The sequence below is a fragment of the Castor canadensis genome, chromosome 8 (genome assembly GCF_047511655.1).
Source record: "Castor canadensis chromosome 8, mCasCan1.hap1v2, whole genome shotgun sequence".
Classification (NCBI taxonomy): Eukaryota; Metazoa; Chordata; class Mammalia; order Rodentia; family Castoridae; genus Castor; species Castor canadensis.
Window position 1 is genome coordinate 106,601,082 of NC_133393.1, and position 15,872 is coordinate 106,616,953.

The following is a 15,872-nucleotide window of genomic DNA, read 5'->3' on the forward strand; positions in this document are numbered from 1 at the left end:
AAAAAACTAAAAAAAAAAAAATAAATAACCTGGGACTCGCATAACAAAGGCAGACTCCTGGGTCCCAGCCTTAGCTCCCAATTCAATGGATCTGGAATGGGGCCTAGGACCCTCCCTTGAATAAGTAAGTGCTTTGATGATATGAATTCAGTTGCTCTGCGGCTGGTCTTTCATAGTCTAGGAAACGCAGCTCCAGAGCAGGGACCGCTAAAGTGTCTTGATTGGGAATCTGCTGTTGTGTGATTTAGGTGGTGATCGAAGTCCCGAAGAGCGTGTAGTCGTTTTCGGAGTGGGTGGGGTTGCCCGAGCTTGCTTTTCCGGGTTCCTTGGGTTCAGTAGACGTGGCCTTTCTGGGCAGAACACAATGAGGGCTTGTGGTTCTGCAGGAGCCCTGCTTACCGCTTTCTAGCCGCAGGGTTTGAGCAGCTGCCTTCGCGGTCCCCAGACGCCCGCCCCGCCCACCTCCCCGCCCACAGCCCCGCCCCTTCTCTCGCTCTCCCCGCCCACTCCGAAACTCGGGGCGGAGCTTCGCTGCCGCCACGATCCCTCGGCTGCGCGCTTTTCTCCCTCGGCCTGGGCGTTCCCGGAAGCTGACGGCCTTCCACTGGCGGAGCTGATTGGCTGGCGGTGGTCACGCACCTTGTAGGGGTTTTCCGGAGGTGTTTGGGCTGAGTTGCGGACGAGTTTTGACTATGGCCGGGTCGAGTGAGCAACTGCGCGAGTTGGTGGGACCTCTGCTCCCGCCCAAGGACCAGGTGGAGGAGGACGATGATTACGGGAGGGAGGAGGTGGAGGAGGAGGAGGACTCCGTGTTCGTCGACGCCGAGGAGCTGTGCAGCGGGGGCGTCAAGGCTGGCTGCCTCCCCGGGAGGCTCCGGGGTGAGCGAGCGGGAGACGGGTTTGCCGTTCGGACCCTGTCCTGAGCCAGGCACCCGGTCGCTGCTAACACCTGCCCTGGCCTAGCTGCTCGGGATAAATGATAATAATGGCAGTGACTACTTGCTCTTTATCACGTAACGCTTACAGCTCTTCGAGGTAGTTTTACAGTCCAGGAAATAGTGGACGGAGAGCTCAGATTCCCGCGCAGAATCAGAACTTTTATTATTATCCTATGCGGGCTGGGATCAAAGTCACAATTATTCTTTAGCTACTTGGGAGAAGGGGGAAAGGAGACCACCAGGAACCCCTGAACGTATTCTTGAGTTGTTAACCTTGTATGGTTTTTTGTGTTGTATCTGTTGTGTGAACATTGTGCCTGGTGTTTAACATTCTTTTGACGTGCAGATCAGTGCTGTCCAGTAGAACGTTCTGTAAGGATAGCAATATATATATATATATATTTTCATTTGAGATTAGCTTTATTAAGGCATCAGTTACACCCAATAAAACATCCACTTTCAATGCACAGCCTGATGAGTTTCGGCAAGTGGACCACCTGTGTAAGTTAACCAAGACCCCATTCCCTCCCAGACATCAAGATTTTGAGGCTGCCAGGCTAAAGGGATAGCTTTTTTCTTTTTTTTTTTTTTTTCAGTACTGGGGATTGAACGCAGGGCAAGTACTGTACCACATGAACCACACCCCTAATCCTTTTGCTGCTCAGGCTGGTCTTAAAGTACAATCCTCTACCTCCTGAGTAGCTGGGATTACAGACAGGAAGCACCAAGCCTGGCTGGAACCTAAACTTTTTTATTTTCGTTTCTGGAAAAGATTGATAAATTTAATAAATTCCACGTACAGCTGTAGACAGGATCTTCTAAAGCTGAACATACCAATTCAACAATTCCAATTCTAGGGAACCTAAACTCTTGACCACTCTCTCCCCCGGAATTTCCTGCCGCCTTCCAGTTGTGTGTCCTTGGAAGTCTCTTCCCATAGCCAAGCTCTGCACCCGAGTCCCACCCTCTACCTTCCACCTTTGTTTCCCATGCCAGGAATGCTACCTCTCTGAGGATAGCAATATTTTGTATTTCCACTGTTCAGTACAATGACCACTGACACCATGTGACTGTTAACAACTTGAAATGTAGCTACTGCAACCGAGGAGCTGAATTTTTTTTTTAATTTTAATTTAAATTGACATGTAAGTAGCTCCATGTAGGTAGACTGTGCAGGTGTAGGAAGAAAATTTTCAAGTGTTTGTGAAACGTTTGGCCATTCATTCTGAAGTATTATCAACTGGCTATCCTGTTCCAAGTATTTGGGGCTGGCATACTGCAGAGAGATAAAATGATGGGGTATAGTTACCATTGAAAGGGAGCTTGCCTTTAGTGAATTAGGCTTCCTTTTTTTATTTCCTGCATATTATAATTGTACAGGGGAATTAGACATTATTTAATCACAGAAGTAACTGTAATATTACAGGGCTTAGAAGGAATACTAAATAGTGTTCATGAGATTCAGGCACAGCTTTCCTGAGAAGTGAAAATTAAGCTGAAATGTGTATTAAATGTAATAACCAGTAAGGAGAACATTTAAGGGAGAAGGAACAACTTGGACAAAGGCCCTGTGGTGGGAAGCACCATGGTATTTTTTAGAAACTGCATAAAGGCCAGTGTTGGCTGAAGTCAGAGTAGTGGGGAGTTGACTAGTTTTAGAAGGGGAACAGCATTGTCCTGTTGTAGAGAGCACAGTGTAGTAGAGCGAGCCAAATAAGCATGTAGGCAGAAGGAAGTGTGATGTGTACCCTTGTTGACATCTGCATAGGTACTGTGGGAAGATTAAAGAGAGTGGTAGGGCTGATAAAATATCAGAGAAGAGGTCTGTAAATCTCCTAAATTAACTTTTATTTCTTTAGTTTTAATTCCTGATGAAAAAACTCAAGAGAATTGTCAAGTGTTTGGACGTTTTCCAATAACGGGTCCTTGGTGGCGTGTGAAGGTTAAGGTAAAGCCTGTGGGATCGAAGACCTATCAAGTTCAAGGATTTCCATCATACTTTTTGCAGTCTGATATGTCACCACCAAATCAAGAACATATCTGTTCCCTCTTTCTTAAAGACTGTGGAGTCCCTGGTGATCAGAGAGTTAAGTTTTTGGCATGGATAAATGAAATGTCAAGCTACAAAGACCTAAACTTTGAAAATCTTTTGGAAACATTAAAAACATTCTACAAAGAAATAAAAAGGAAAGATGAAAAAAAACCTTCACAAAATGAACAGGAAGAGTTATTACCAGATAATGAGATAAGTATTCTGAAAAACAAAAGTAAGTATGATTTAGTGTCATTGAGAGCCTTAATGACTGGAGTGCTTAGACTATTATCACTGTCATATCTCAGCACAGCATAGGATGAGTGTCTGTAATCTGAAAATGTTCTCAAAATCCAAACTTACTTTCATTTTTGGTGGTACTGGGATTTGAACTCAGGGCTTTGCACTGGCTAGGTGAGCACTTTACTGCTGAGCCACACCTCCAGCTCTTTTTGCTCTTGTTATTAGTGAGATATGTTCTTGGCTTTTGCTCAGACTGGCCTGGACTGCCATCCTCCTATTTTATGCTCTAACTGGGATGACAGGTTCATGCCACCACCCAGCTTTTTCCATTGAGAGAGGAGCTCACGAAGTTTCTTTTTGGGCTGGCTTGGAACTTTGATCCTTCTGATCTCAGCCTCCTGAGTAGCTAGTATTATAGACGTGAGCCACTAGCACCTGGCCAAAATCCAAAGTGTGGACATGATACCATAAGTTATACCTTCTGATCAGTATCCACAAGCTTTGTTATCTAAGTTATCTCCAGGCTAGATGTTTATGAAACATAAGTGGATTTCATGTTTAGACTTGGATTGCATCCCCAAGGTATTATGTATAGGCAGCTATTCCAGATTCTGATAAAATACAAAATCTGAAATACTTCTCCTCTCAACATTGCAGAAAGGGAGACTAGACCTTATTCCTTTTTGAAGTCAGTTTGGTGAAAATGTATTTATGCTGCTCTTGGAGTTCATCATCTGTAACATGAAGGGAAAGCGTGAGATGGTCTTTAAGGTCTTTTCCGTTCCTTGCCAGCTCGAAGGTTGTGGTTCTATCACTCTGATCTTGTGTGTTCATAGAATGCCTTGAATCATTAAGAAAAAGTTCAGTTTTGTTAGTCTTTATGGCTATGAGTAATCCATTTTGGAAAGATTTCAATCCAGAATGACATAAAATAATTTTAAAATGATAAGTTTTTTTATTGGGACATTCATATATGTATTTCCTTTCTTAGTTATAGCAGATACACTTGGCAGTTAAAAAATTTAAAAAATGGTGTTAAGGACAAATGAATAATAATTGCAGTTGGAAAAATTATTAGAAAAGTTAATGTGTAAATTTTGTGCTTAGTTTCAAATTTATCATTAAATAAATTTTTAAAAGACTATTGCAAGCAAAGGGAACACAAGGCTAATAAGTATTTAAGCACCTAATGAACACAAAGTTTGATGTTAAACAATGAAAACCATTTTAGTGCAAAAATAATTGTTATATCAGTTTTTCTGCTGCTTAAAGTAAACTTATTAATTTGATGTGGGTTTCTTAAAACTGGTTGTACTAAATGAGAAAGTCCCTCAAAATCAGTCATGCTGTAGGCTCATTTGTATGTTTTAATTTGTTCTTTTCTGATATCCTGCAGTTCCATTCATAAGTGTAATGACAGCTTTACGCTTTCCAAAAATAATGGAATTCCTTCCAGTTCTTCTGCCTCGATACTTCAGACAGCTCATAAGCTCAGGTTCTGGAAAAGTTTTGGAAGTGATAGAAGAGGTTTTAGGTACACAACCATGGAAGCTGGGATTTAGTAAAGTAAGTAAGACATTTGTTCTGCATTTAGCAACAAATTATATAAGGTGGGATCCCTCAAATTTGACAATTTTTTAATCTCTTTCAATGGAAAATGTGTGTGCATCCCAGTGTTGATTTTTCTTTGAGTGTTATAAGTAAACATAAATGTATTATGTCTGTAATCTTTTGCAACTATAAAATCAATACATTTATAAATGAAAGCCAAATATCAAAACGTATGGCATGCAGATTATCACTATTGATTTAATTACATAATTTAATATGACAAATGTTTTTCTGTAGCAAAGTTGTCAGCTTAACATAGATCTCATTGAAAACCATAGTTCTAATGATTGTGGCAAATCCATTCTGCTGTGTAATGCAAGTTCCCATTTTCCAATATGAACTATTAAAAATTTTCATTATTCTGATGGCAAATCATGTAATTTGATTTTCCACTTCTCTTATTATTAGAGACCAAGAGTATAAAAATGGTACTCTGAGGCTCATTGGTGTTGGAACCAAATGTGGCACTTAAATCTTGATAATACTTCATTATAAGGCAGTTTTCCAACTAAAAATACAGTTAAGAAATTCTGAGGTAATTTTTGGACTCATAAAAATGTTTGCAGACACCCAGTTTGAGAAGTATAGGAATAATGAATTTGTTCCTTATATCTAAGTGTAACTGTAAATTCAAAATGCTTTGAAAGATTCTGAAACATTTAATTATATATTTATTCAGTGGAGAAGAGATGCAGGGCTCTGAGATGGAAGAGGCAGATAAGAGTTTACCACTTTGTTTTAAAAATTCCCTCACAAAATATAATGTCCTTTCTAAATATAATATTAAGAAGAGAACTTTAGTGATCTAAAAATTATGCCTGTCCACATTTAAGAATAAATTATTTAAAATGTTGCTATTGGAATGTACATTGTATTAGGTTAATACAATTCAGCAAACGTTTATTCAGACCGTGCCAGTTTAGAGCAGAGATTCCTGCTTGGGATCATCATCTTCCTGGTGAGGAACAGACTTTACATTTTGCTTTGTGGTCAGTTGTTTTTGAGGCTGTGTAAATACCCCAAGGGCCAGCCTTCTTCTCTCCCTTCCTCTAGTTCTTCCTGTTTTTTCTTTAATATATATATATTTAAATTAGCTGTACACTATTTCATTTTGTACCTCCTAAACTAAGTGGAAACCTGTATAAGAACCACTTGGAGCCCCAAATTCTCTAGTGTGGGCATTAATAAGCTACTGCTCCCATCCTAGCAAGAGAATAAAAGTGCACCTTGATGATATTTAACTGGAGGTTTCAGCCTTGGGACCACCAGCTGGGGGTAAGGCAGAGATTGTTCAGTGATGACTCAGATTATTCATTAAGAAACAGGACCCTCTTTCCTTCCGTCCATGTTATTATCTGGAAGTCTTGTCTTTTGTTCAGTCTCTATTCTCAGAGAATAGACAGAGTTGGGGAATTGAAATCTGCTTGCAGCAGTCTGTGACCAAGTAGAAAAAGGAGGCTTGAATTCCTAGCACTCAGCATGTAAACTTCCATTCTGGTATTGTATTAATTTCCTAGGGTGGCTGGCTATAACCAATACCACAAACTGGGAGGACTAAACAACAGAAATTTATTCTCTCATAGTTCTAAAGGCTGCAAGTCTGAAATTAAGGTGTTGACAGGGCTGGTTTCTTCTTTTCTTGGCTTGTGGATGGTTTTCTTTTCTTTGTATCTTCATATGATTTTCTGTGTCTATGTCCTAATATCCTTTTCTTCTATGGACTCAAGTTATATAGGATTAGGGTCCACTCTAATGACCTCATTAATGAGGTTATAATCTCATCAACATTAGTTACCTTTTTGAAGGCTCTATCTCCAAATATAATCACGTTTTGAGGTACTGAGGGTTAGTGTCCAACGCATATGACTTGTGGGGGACACAGTCCAGCCCATAACAAGTATAGAGGGCTCAGGAGAGATGTCTCCCTGAAAATAATGGAGCTAGTATTTGACCTGCTGAATGGATCATGGTGAAGGGAGTTCTGTGCCTCTTCTGTAGAATCTGATAGATTTATTAGTAGACACATGGAAAACTGAACAAGCTAAGACAGCAAGGGAGTCTTATATTTCAAGATAATGCAATGTTTAGTACAAAAGTTAATACAGTCATAGTATATCTTATCACTCAGCTGTGAATCTTATTTATACAAGTATAATAAACACTGATTTAACCAAAACCAATTAATAAAATATCTACTACAATTTTTTCCCAAGGTGGGAGGAGAAGCATACATAGAGATAATAATATAAAAGAGTGAAAGAGAGGTCTTCTACAGAGAGACTTTCCATAGTAGGGATTTAATAATAATGATCTAAAAAAATTTTTTTTAAATCAGAGAACAGGATAAACAATACTTAGAAATGCAGAGGCAAATTCTAGAAGAAATAAGAAAGCGTTAGAGATATTGGCTTTAGAAGGCCTAGGAAAATGACAGGTAGGAAATTCCTATTTTTTATGATAAACCTTGCAGTATTATTCGACTTAAAACTATATTTGTATTGTTCTGATCCCGTATAATTCTAATTATCTCAGATCTCAGATCACAGGGCAGTCAATTAAAAATTTAGTGCTGTATTAGATACATAGTTTTTCCTCAAAATTTAGTTGAAATACTTATTTTCTGGGACTTAAAAATTATTAACAAATAATACAGTTTTGACTAATTCTAATAATAGTCATCAGTGTTTTTATAATGTTTATGAACCAACTTGAGCTTTATTTTCCTAAAGATTACCTACAGGGAATTGAAGCTTTTGCGCTGTGAGGCAAGCTGGGCAGCTTTTTGTCAGTGCCCATCTCTTCTACAGCTGATGACTGATTTGGAGAAGAATGCATTGGTCATATATTCTAAGCTGAAGCAGATATGTAGAGAACATGGGCACACATATGTTGAAGTAGCCGACTTAACTTTGGGCCTGTCAGAGCATATGTCTGTTCATGATGCTTGGCAGTCTCTGAAGTTTCTGAAGGATATTGGCGTGGTGACATATGAGAAGAACCGTGTCTTTCCTTATGACCTTTACCAGGCTGAAAGGGGCATTGCCTCTTCAATTTGTAATCTGATGAAGAGACCCCCCTGGCATTTACGTGTGAATGTCAGGAAGGTGCTGGCATCTATTGGTAACACCAAACCCGAGGATTCAAGAACTGGTGATGCATCAGAGGACAGTAAACCTGATGAAACAAACCTAGAAAATTCCATGGACATTTTGGACCCACAGGACAGTGAGGACCTTATTTGGAACAGTGGTGAAAATGAAATTAATGCAGAAATAAATGAACTTGAACTAGATCAGGATCAGGTGGCTGCTTTGGAAATGATTTGCTCCAATGCTGTGACAGTCATAAGTGGGAAAGGTGGCTGTGGGAAGACCACTATTGTTAGCCATCTTTTTAAGTGTATACAACAGCTAGAAGAAAGAGAGGTAAAAAAAGCATGTGAAGACTTTGAGCAAGATCAGGATGTCTCAGAAGAGTGGTTTGCCTTCACCGAGCAAACTCGATTGGAGATGGACAAAGCTATAGAAGTTTTGCTCACAGCACCCACAGGGAAAGCAACTGGCTTGCTGAGACAGAGAACGGGTCTTCCCGCTTATACACTGTATCAGGTAAAGTCTATGACCTTTTGTCTGTAGATAAAACATTTGCCTTAAAGAAACTTACTCCTTCCTTATTAGTAGTTATCAGGTATAGTATTCCCCCCTTACATACTTTTATGTTCTTTTCTTTCTCTCTTCCCTCCCCTTTCCTCCCCTCTATTTCCTTACCCTTCACCTTCTCTTCCCTTCCTCTTCTCTTCCCTTCCTTTCCTTCCATACTGTCTAGCTTTGTAGCCCAGGCTAACCTTGGAATTGCTATCCTCTTGCCTCAGCCTCCTGAGTAGCTGGGATTACAGATGTGTTCTTCTGTTTCTGGCTATACTTTTGCTTTTTTGTAGTTTTACAGTTACCTGCATTCAACTGAGTTCCAAAACATTAAATGGAAAAGTTTGTAAATAAACAGCTTATAAGTATTAAGTTACACACTGTTCTGAATAGTGTGGTAAAATTTTGTGCCATCCTACTCTGTATCAGTTGGGACACCCACCATCCCTTTGTCAGGTATCCGTGGTATATACGCTACTTGCCTGTTAGTCACTTGGTAGCTGTCTCAGTTACAGATTGACTGCCACAGCATCACAGTACTATCGGTGATGTCAGGCATATGTCTTGGAACATATCCTCCCTGGTTAGCAGGGAATTACCGTATTTATTGAATATCTCTTGGGTCTCTGCCCTGTAATAGATCAGCATTATTCAAAAGAGCCTGTCTGTATACCTACTGGTTTGAAGTGAGATTGGAACTTGTGCCAAAAAGAAATCAGTGCACTGCTTCCTTCATTGAGAAAGTCTTATGAAAAAGTGTCAGCTGAACTAAAGTGTATGATTAATGATATGATTAGTTTAGATCTGGCACAATGTCTTTTTCTCATAGGGATTGCTTACAAACATGTCATAGCTCACAGAGCATATTCTGAGTATCACTGGAGATGGAAGGAAAAGATATATATTATATGGAATGAAAGGTCCACGGAGGTGAGGACTTCGATCATGTGGTATAGTTTTTCATCTCTTCCACCTAGAACAGTGCATGGCAGATAATCACATACTAAAAATTTCAAATGAATTAATATACTTAAAATTAACGGAATATACTTAAAATTAACTTAAAAGTAACTGAGAGACTTGGAGTTTAAACTTGTAAAAAGTTGCAGAGTGTCTTCTAGCCCTGGCCTGCCATTTTATCCATAAAAGGACTAGGTAGTTGGAAGATTTCCAAAGAAGAGCTCTGCAGGACATGGAGGCTCAGGTGAGAAAGGCAGTTTATTTAGGGGAAAAGCCTTTTCAAAGGCATTGGGGAGAATGACCATAGTATGTAGAAGGGATGATTAGAACGAAGTCTGTATTATAAAATAGTAGAAATTAAATTTTGTTTAGACAAATAATTCAAGCTTTAGATTTAGTAATGTATTTTGATATTATCTTACTAAATCCTTGATAAACCAGTGAAGGGGTAGGTCAAGTTATATTCCCTTTTATAGAAGAGCCAGTTTGACTGCATCTAACAACTTGCTCAAGAGCTTAGTTAGTTTCAGAACTAAGATTTGAATTGAGATTTTTGACCTGCCAGATTGTTGCTGTGCCATAACTTCCTCATTTATACATTTTGCATGCCTGACAGTCTACCTTGAACTTGATTTACTAGGGAGCTGTTTAGGTTCCTAAGCAAGAGAATGAAATAAAGGAAGCAGTTTTATAGACGACTACATAGCATCACAGAGCCAGCAGTCACCTAAAAAATTACTTTGCTGTTACCTTTTTCACATGAATGAATGAAGACCTGGAGAAAGTCAATATAGCTTTTTGGTGGAAGAGTCTTCTGATTAGTTTAGGGTTTTAGGCAATCTGTATTTGTGTCTGATTAGTTTAGGGTTTTAGGCAATCTGTATTTGTGTCTGATTAGTCTAAAGGATAGAATGAGAAGGGAAGAGAGCAAAGAGGGATCATTGCTCAGTTTCATCTTTTTTTTTTTTGTGGTAATGGGGTTTGAACTCTGGACTTAGTGCTTGCTAGGAAGATGTTCTACCACTTGAGCCATTCCCCCACTCTTACGCATCAGCTCTTGAGTAGTTGGTAGTATCTGAGTATTTGTTTGGATTTTGAAGAACATTTTTTTAAGCCACGCTTAGTCTTGGGAGAGAGAACAAGAACACAGGAGGAGCACAAATGTCATTTATTTATCCAAGGATTAGCATTAAAGTATGTACAAAATATTGCATGGACGTCCATATACTAAAAAGTCACTTACTGTGTATCTTGAGTTCAAAGTTAACTGGGTATCTTGTATTTAACACAGGTCCTGGTTGGGCCTGGGTGTTCAAAAACCTGGCTAGAAAGCTATTGGGAGTGATCACGGTCCTAACAGATAGGGCTTATATTGAATAGGTAGGTCTAGAAATACAGTGGAAAGTGCCAATCAGGCACTTATGAATAACAAATTGAATATATTAAATAATAGTGAAGGAAAGAACGAGAGGTAATTCCACATGGAATATTGTTACGACAAGGCTACTGAAAGAATGGTGGGTATAGTTGAAGGAGATTGATGCATTTAGAAGGGAAATTTGAGGACTTTAATAAACATGTTGAATCTAGTTTTCATAGAAAAATTAAAGATGTGATGTGATACTATTTGAGAGATCTGTATATACATATATCCTTATGGTGTAGAAACATTTTTGGAATTCTATACATTAAAATACTTAACATTCTCTGGTTGTAACTTTACAATTAATTTTTTCCTTACTTATATTTTAAAAATAATAGTAATACTTCTTTAATAAATAGTGTTGCTAGTTGAATTGTTGTTCATGGTGGTAGTTTTTAAAATGTGGAATAGATCCAAAGTTTAGAATACTTGAAAGAAAAAGTGGTATTTTCATAATTAGGTTGAGAAGATGGCTCTTTATTTACAGAATGGAGTAAAGAGATGGGAAAAGAGAAAGGTGTAAAGATTTGAATGTCTCAGGAGTCCACTTTATTTGGGAATGGAAAAGAATAGGAAGCTTTCTTTGGTCTAGACCAATGGCAGAAGTATTGTTTTTTAATGGAGCTATGTTTGACGCTCATTAAATTAAAACACTCTCATTGGGAAGGAAGTTTTTGAAACGTTTGATCCTGTTTCACTTTTAGATTTCTTTTCTGTGCATTTATCCTTATAACTTTTTGTGCCTTCCCTTTTTTTCTTCTTCTTTTTTTGTTTTTTTTTTTTCATTCTTATAAGAGTTTTGTTTTAAAATAACTTGCTGTTAAATTATTTAAAACTGACTTTAAATATCTGTACTTTGCTTATAGGTCAATTACAGCTTCTATTTATGGGAAAAAAAGCTGAAGAACAAGAATATGCCATGGAAATTTTCTTCAGTTAAAGTTCTGGTTGTGGATGAAGGGAGTTTGGTATCTGTAGGTATCTTCAAATCGGTTTTAAAATTATTGTGTGAGCACTCCAGACTTGCAAAGCTTATTATCCTTGGTAAGTTAAAATATTGACGGGCTTTGAATTTTTAGTTCAAAACATTGTTTTTAGCAGGTTGTTGACATCATTTCATGCTACCATTTTCTACAAGTGGGAAGCTATTTCTTGGAGCCCAAACCAAAGCTACACTGATTTAAATCCGACCACTCTTTTAGTTAGCTTGGATGGGACTTTGGTTTGACCAGTATATTTGCGGGATTGAATGAAATAGATCTGGTAAGGGCTACTGCTAATTACTTATGACCATTAAAATAGTAAAAATGTCACAGACTTAGGGTAAATCAGGATGAAGCTCATTTGGAAATAGTAAAAAGTCTAAATTATATTAATGACCACTTAAAAGTTGCTTTATGATTTGAAGCTAATAACTCAAATTAGACCTCACCAGCTTCTTAAGTACTTACAGTTCTGATGAGATTTAGTACAATTCTGTTGGGTTGTAGTGATCTGTAGACAATAGGATTGAATGGAAAAAAAAATTGCAATTTAAGAATCAAGTTGTATATGAATAGTGTTTTTTAGATATTTTAAGATATTTGATAAGCTGCTGATTTTATTAATGGCATAAGCACTCTCCCTGTTCCCACTCAGTATATATTTTTACCTCTTGGGTTTGTTTTTTGTCTATCAAAGATTTTTAGTGTAGCAAAATCTTGTCATTAGATGGCTAAAATTTGTCTGTTATCAAATGCACTTAGTTTATTTGATTATTTGATTTATGTTTATTTTATGTAGCTAAGGCCATAGATTCTTCCAAGTTCAGTAAGATAATGAGCAAGATAGAATAAGTTACTAAATGCTAGGTATCTCAGTCCTATTTCCTTTTCTTTCTTTTTTTTTTTTTTTTTACATACATGCCTCTACTGGTTTGCCTGTGGTTACAGATATGAAAGAAGTTCAGTTTAAGTTTCATTACCTTATTGTGTTTTCACGATTTTTATGACTTACACTATTTAATTTGATTGTCATTTTTATTGAATATTTAAGGAATGTTAAATAATGATTTGAGAGCCTTTTTTCTAAATTATAGTAAGTCTATAATTATATAGCAGCTGGGAGAAATGAAAGTAATTTCTAAATTTTAGAATTTCACTTACCCCAAATCTACTGTGCTGTTTTTTTTTTTTTCAAGGTGATATTAGACAGTTACCCAGTATTGAACCTGGTAACATGTTGAAAGATCTTTTTGATACCCTTAAGTCAAGGAAATGTGCTATTGAGCTACAGACAAACCACAGGGCAGAATCTCAGCTAATTGTGGACAATGCTACAAGGTATGTAACTTAAGTGTTTACATTTTTTCCCTGTTATATTAGTAATAAAAAGGAAAAGTATTAACTTTTGAATCATAGTGATTTAGTACAATGTATTTACTATGCCTTTTAGCAAATCAATTCTATCCTGAAAGCACATACATTTTGCCCACTATTTAAAAAACAAAGTTGAAGTTTTTCATTACTGTTCCAGTATAAATTATTATTGAAAATTAAGAAAGAATATGTTTTCTTGACTTTAAAAACATACACAGTATTATGGGTTCCACATCCATGGATTTAACCAACCACAGATTAAAAATATTTAGAAAAAATGGTTACATTGTACTGAACGTGTACACACTTTTTTTCATGTTATTATTCCCAAAGCAATACAGTGTAACAGCTGTTTACATAGCATTTGCATTGCATCAGGTATTACAAGTAATCTAGAGATGATTTAAAGTATATGGGAGAATATGCAAATACTGCATCTTTTATATAAGTGGTTTTGTGCATCTGTGGATTTTGGCAATAAAGAGTATGTGTGTGTGGGAGGGATGGTGAAGGTAGGGGGTCCAGAACCAATCCTCTACAGATAGGAGGAATAACTTTGTATGAATTAAAGTTGTATTAAACTTAGAGACTGGAATAAGCTTGAGGGAAACAGACTTGGAAATGAGTTCACTCCCATTCGAAGGAAAATTGGGGAAAATTTTCCCCTAATTGTTAGGGGGATAAGCCCAAGGCAAGAAAAATTACAGGTGGTATTTCACTCCTGAATGAATCCTGCAGGCATCCCTGGCATATTGCCCCTCTTAAAGTAAAGAAGAACTCTTCCCTTAGTCTTGTGCATAGCCTGTGCAGTGAGCCTCTGCAGGCTCATTATTGGTTTCTCCATAGCCCTGATATCAGAAAACCACACTTACTACTACTTCATCACATTTATTTTAATGTCAAAAACTGTACAAAAATGTAATGGGATTTGTATTCTTGGAATACAAAGAAACTGTTTGATTCATTGGGTCAAAATTTACCTTTGTTTTTGATATTTGAACATTTACTTGATTGGCTGTCAGCAGACACTTGAACATGCCCCTGTCTACCCTGGACAGGATGCTGGAGTAGAGGAGGAATGGACAAGAATAGGATAGACAATGTGGATTCATATCAGACATTAAGAAAAATAATGGATTTGGATGTGTAATATTCTATTCCTATAACTTTTCTGCTTCTACTGATTGATCACTTTAAAGTCCACCAAGTGTCAGAGAATATAAAGCATGTTTAATTCCTCAGAAGTCAGTTTTATCTGAAACTCAGTAACTCTTTCAGTATCATTTGGTCCAAGCTGTGCTCCTGTCATTTCATCTTTATCACCATCCCCCAATATTACTGACTCTGAAGGAATCCTTGTGATATACCAGGGAAAAGCTCCTAGAGATAGAGCTATGCTACATGTCCTGGGTCAGAGGCAAAACAGGAAATCCATAATGATTCCTAGGTCCCCAGAAATTACATCTCAGATATTTAAAGCAAGAACAGGCTTATTCCTTCTCCTTCCCTCACTTTGAACACTTGTCTGGGGAAGGCTGAAGGTAGCACAGAAGGGCACTCCCACCTCTGACAGCCAGACTGCTGTGCGGTATGTTCAGAGAGCAGTCACTGTTCTTCCAGGTAACTCAGGAGAGCTGTGTTAGCACAAGGCTTCTCTACTTCACTGTGTTTTCTTGTGTGGGGAAATATGAGAATGAAAGAAGAATGGGGAGGAATACAAGTAAATAGATTCGTATGCTTGGTTTAATTGGGAAAATACATGTAGAAGAAAGAAGCATACTGTGTAAAGCATGGAAAGACCCCGATGAGTCTAAACGAACTTAAATAGAAAGGGATATGGAGCTGGATGGGCCCAGATTTGTCTTCCAGTTCCCCTGCTTTCTACCTCTGTAGCTTTGGGAACCCACAAGACTCGACTAAGCCTAATATTGCTCACATGAAATGTGGATAATACTTAACGTTGTTTGGTTCTTTTGTGGTCTGGAGATAAGTAGATCAAATCCCCAGCATGGTACATAGTACATTGTCTAATAAGTTTTTTCAGATTCCTTTAATTCTTTTTTCTGATTCTTCTGATTTTTTTCTGATTCTTGGGGACTGATTGCTAAATATGGTATCCTAACTAGATGGTCTTCCAGTTCTATTATAAAGCTGATTTACTGTTTATCATACAGATATGGGTGGTCCTTTCTCACTATTTATTCTCTATTAACAGATTAATAATCATAAGGACACTAAGCCTGATCATATATGAAGACACATTTGTGAATGATAATGCTCTTTATTTATGTATGTTTATTCAGAATTTCCAGACGCCAGTTTCCAAACTTTGATGCAGAACTAAATGTCTCTGATAATTCTTCATTGCCCATCTCAATTCAAGATAAGACATTTATTTTGATCAGACTCCCAGAAGAGGATACTTGTTCTCAGTTACCTAAAAATAGTCATAACTCTTGTAAGTGTAAACTTCAATGATACATAGCATTAAGTATAATGATTTCAGTTTTGTAATGTAGTTATTAAATTACTAGTTATAATTTAACTTCATGGTAAAGGCAAATACTTCCAGTAAAAAAAAAATGGGGTGCTGAAAAAAAATACTTTATTAATCTTCAAAAGCAGATTATGCTAGAAAAAGTAAACTCTTGCCAGGCTTGGTGG

At 37.5% G+C, this 15,872-nt stretch overlaps 1 protein-coding gene across 2 annotated transcripts in view; it reads left to right on the forward strand.

Moving 5' to 3' along the window:
* Positions 1-625: 625 nt before the first annotated feature.
* The window catches only part of Helb (DNA helicase B), a 30,124-nt gene continuing 14,877 nt past the window's right edge, over positions 626-15,872 (forward strand). The window contains exons 1-7 of one of the 2 annotated variants that reach the window (XM_074083855.1): positions 626-879; positions 2,798-3,205; positions 4,610-4,779; positions 7,554-8,432; positions 11,718-11,895; positions 13,031-13,172; positions 15,512-15,666. In XM_074083855.1, coding sequence (XP_073939956.1) covers positions 693-879; positions 2,798-3,205; positions 4,610-4,779; positions 7,554-8,432; positions 11,718-11,895; positions 13,031-13,172; positions 15,512-15,666 — 2,119 coding nt within the window. In that variant the 5' untranslated portion in view covers positions 626-692. The remainder of the gene's footprint in view (positions 880-2,797; positions 3,206-4,609; positions 4,780-7,553; positions 8,433-11,717; positions 11,896-13,030; positions 13,173-15,511; positions 15,667-15,872) is intronic. The other variant, XM_074083856.1, reaches the window with a different exon arrangement.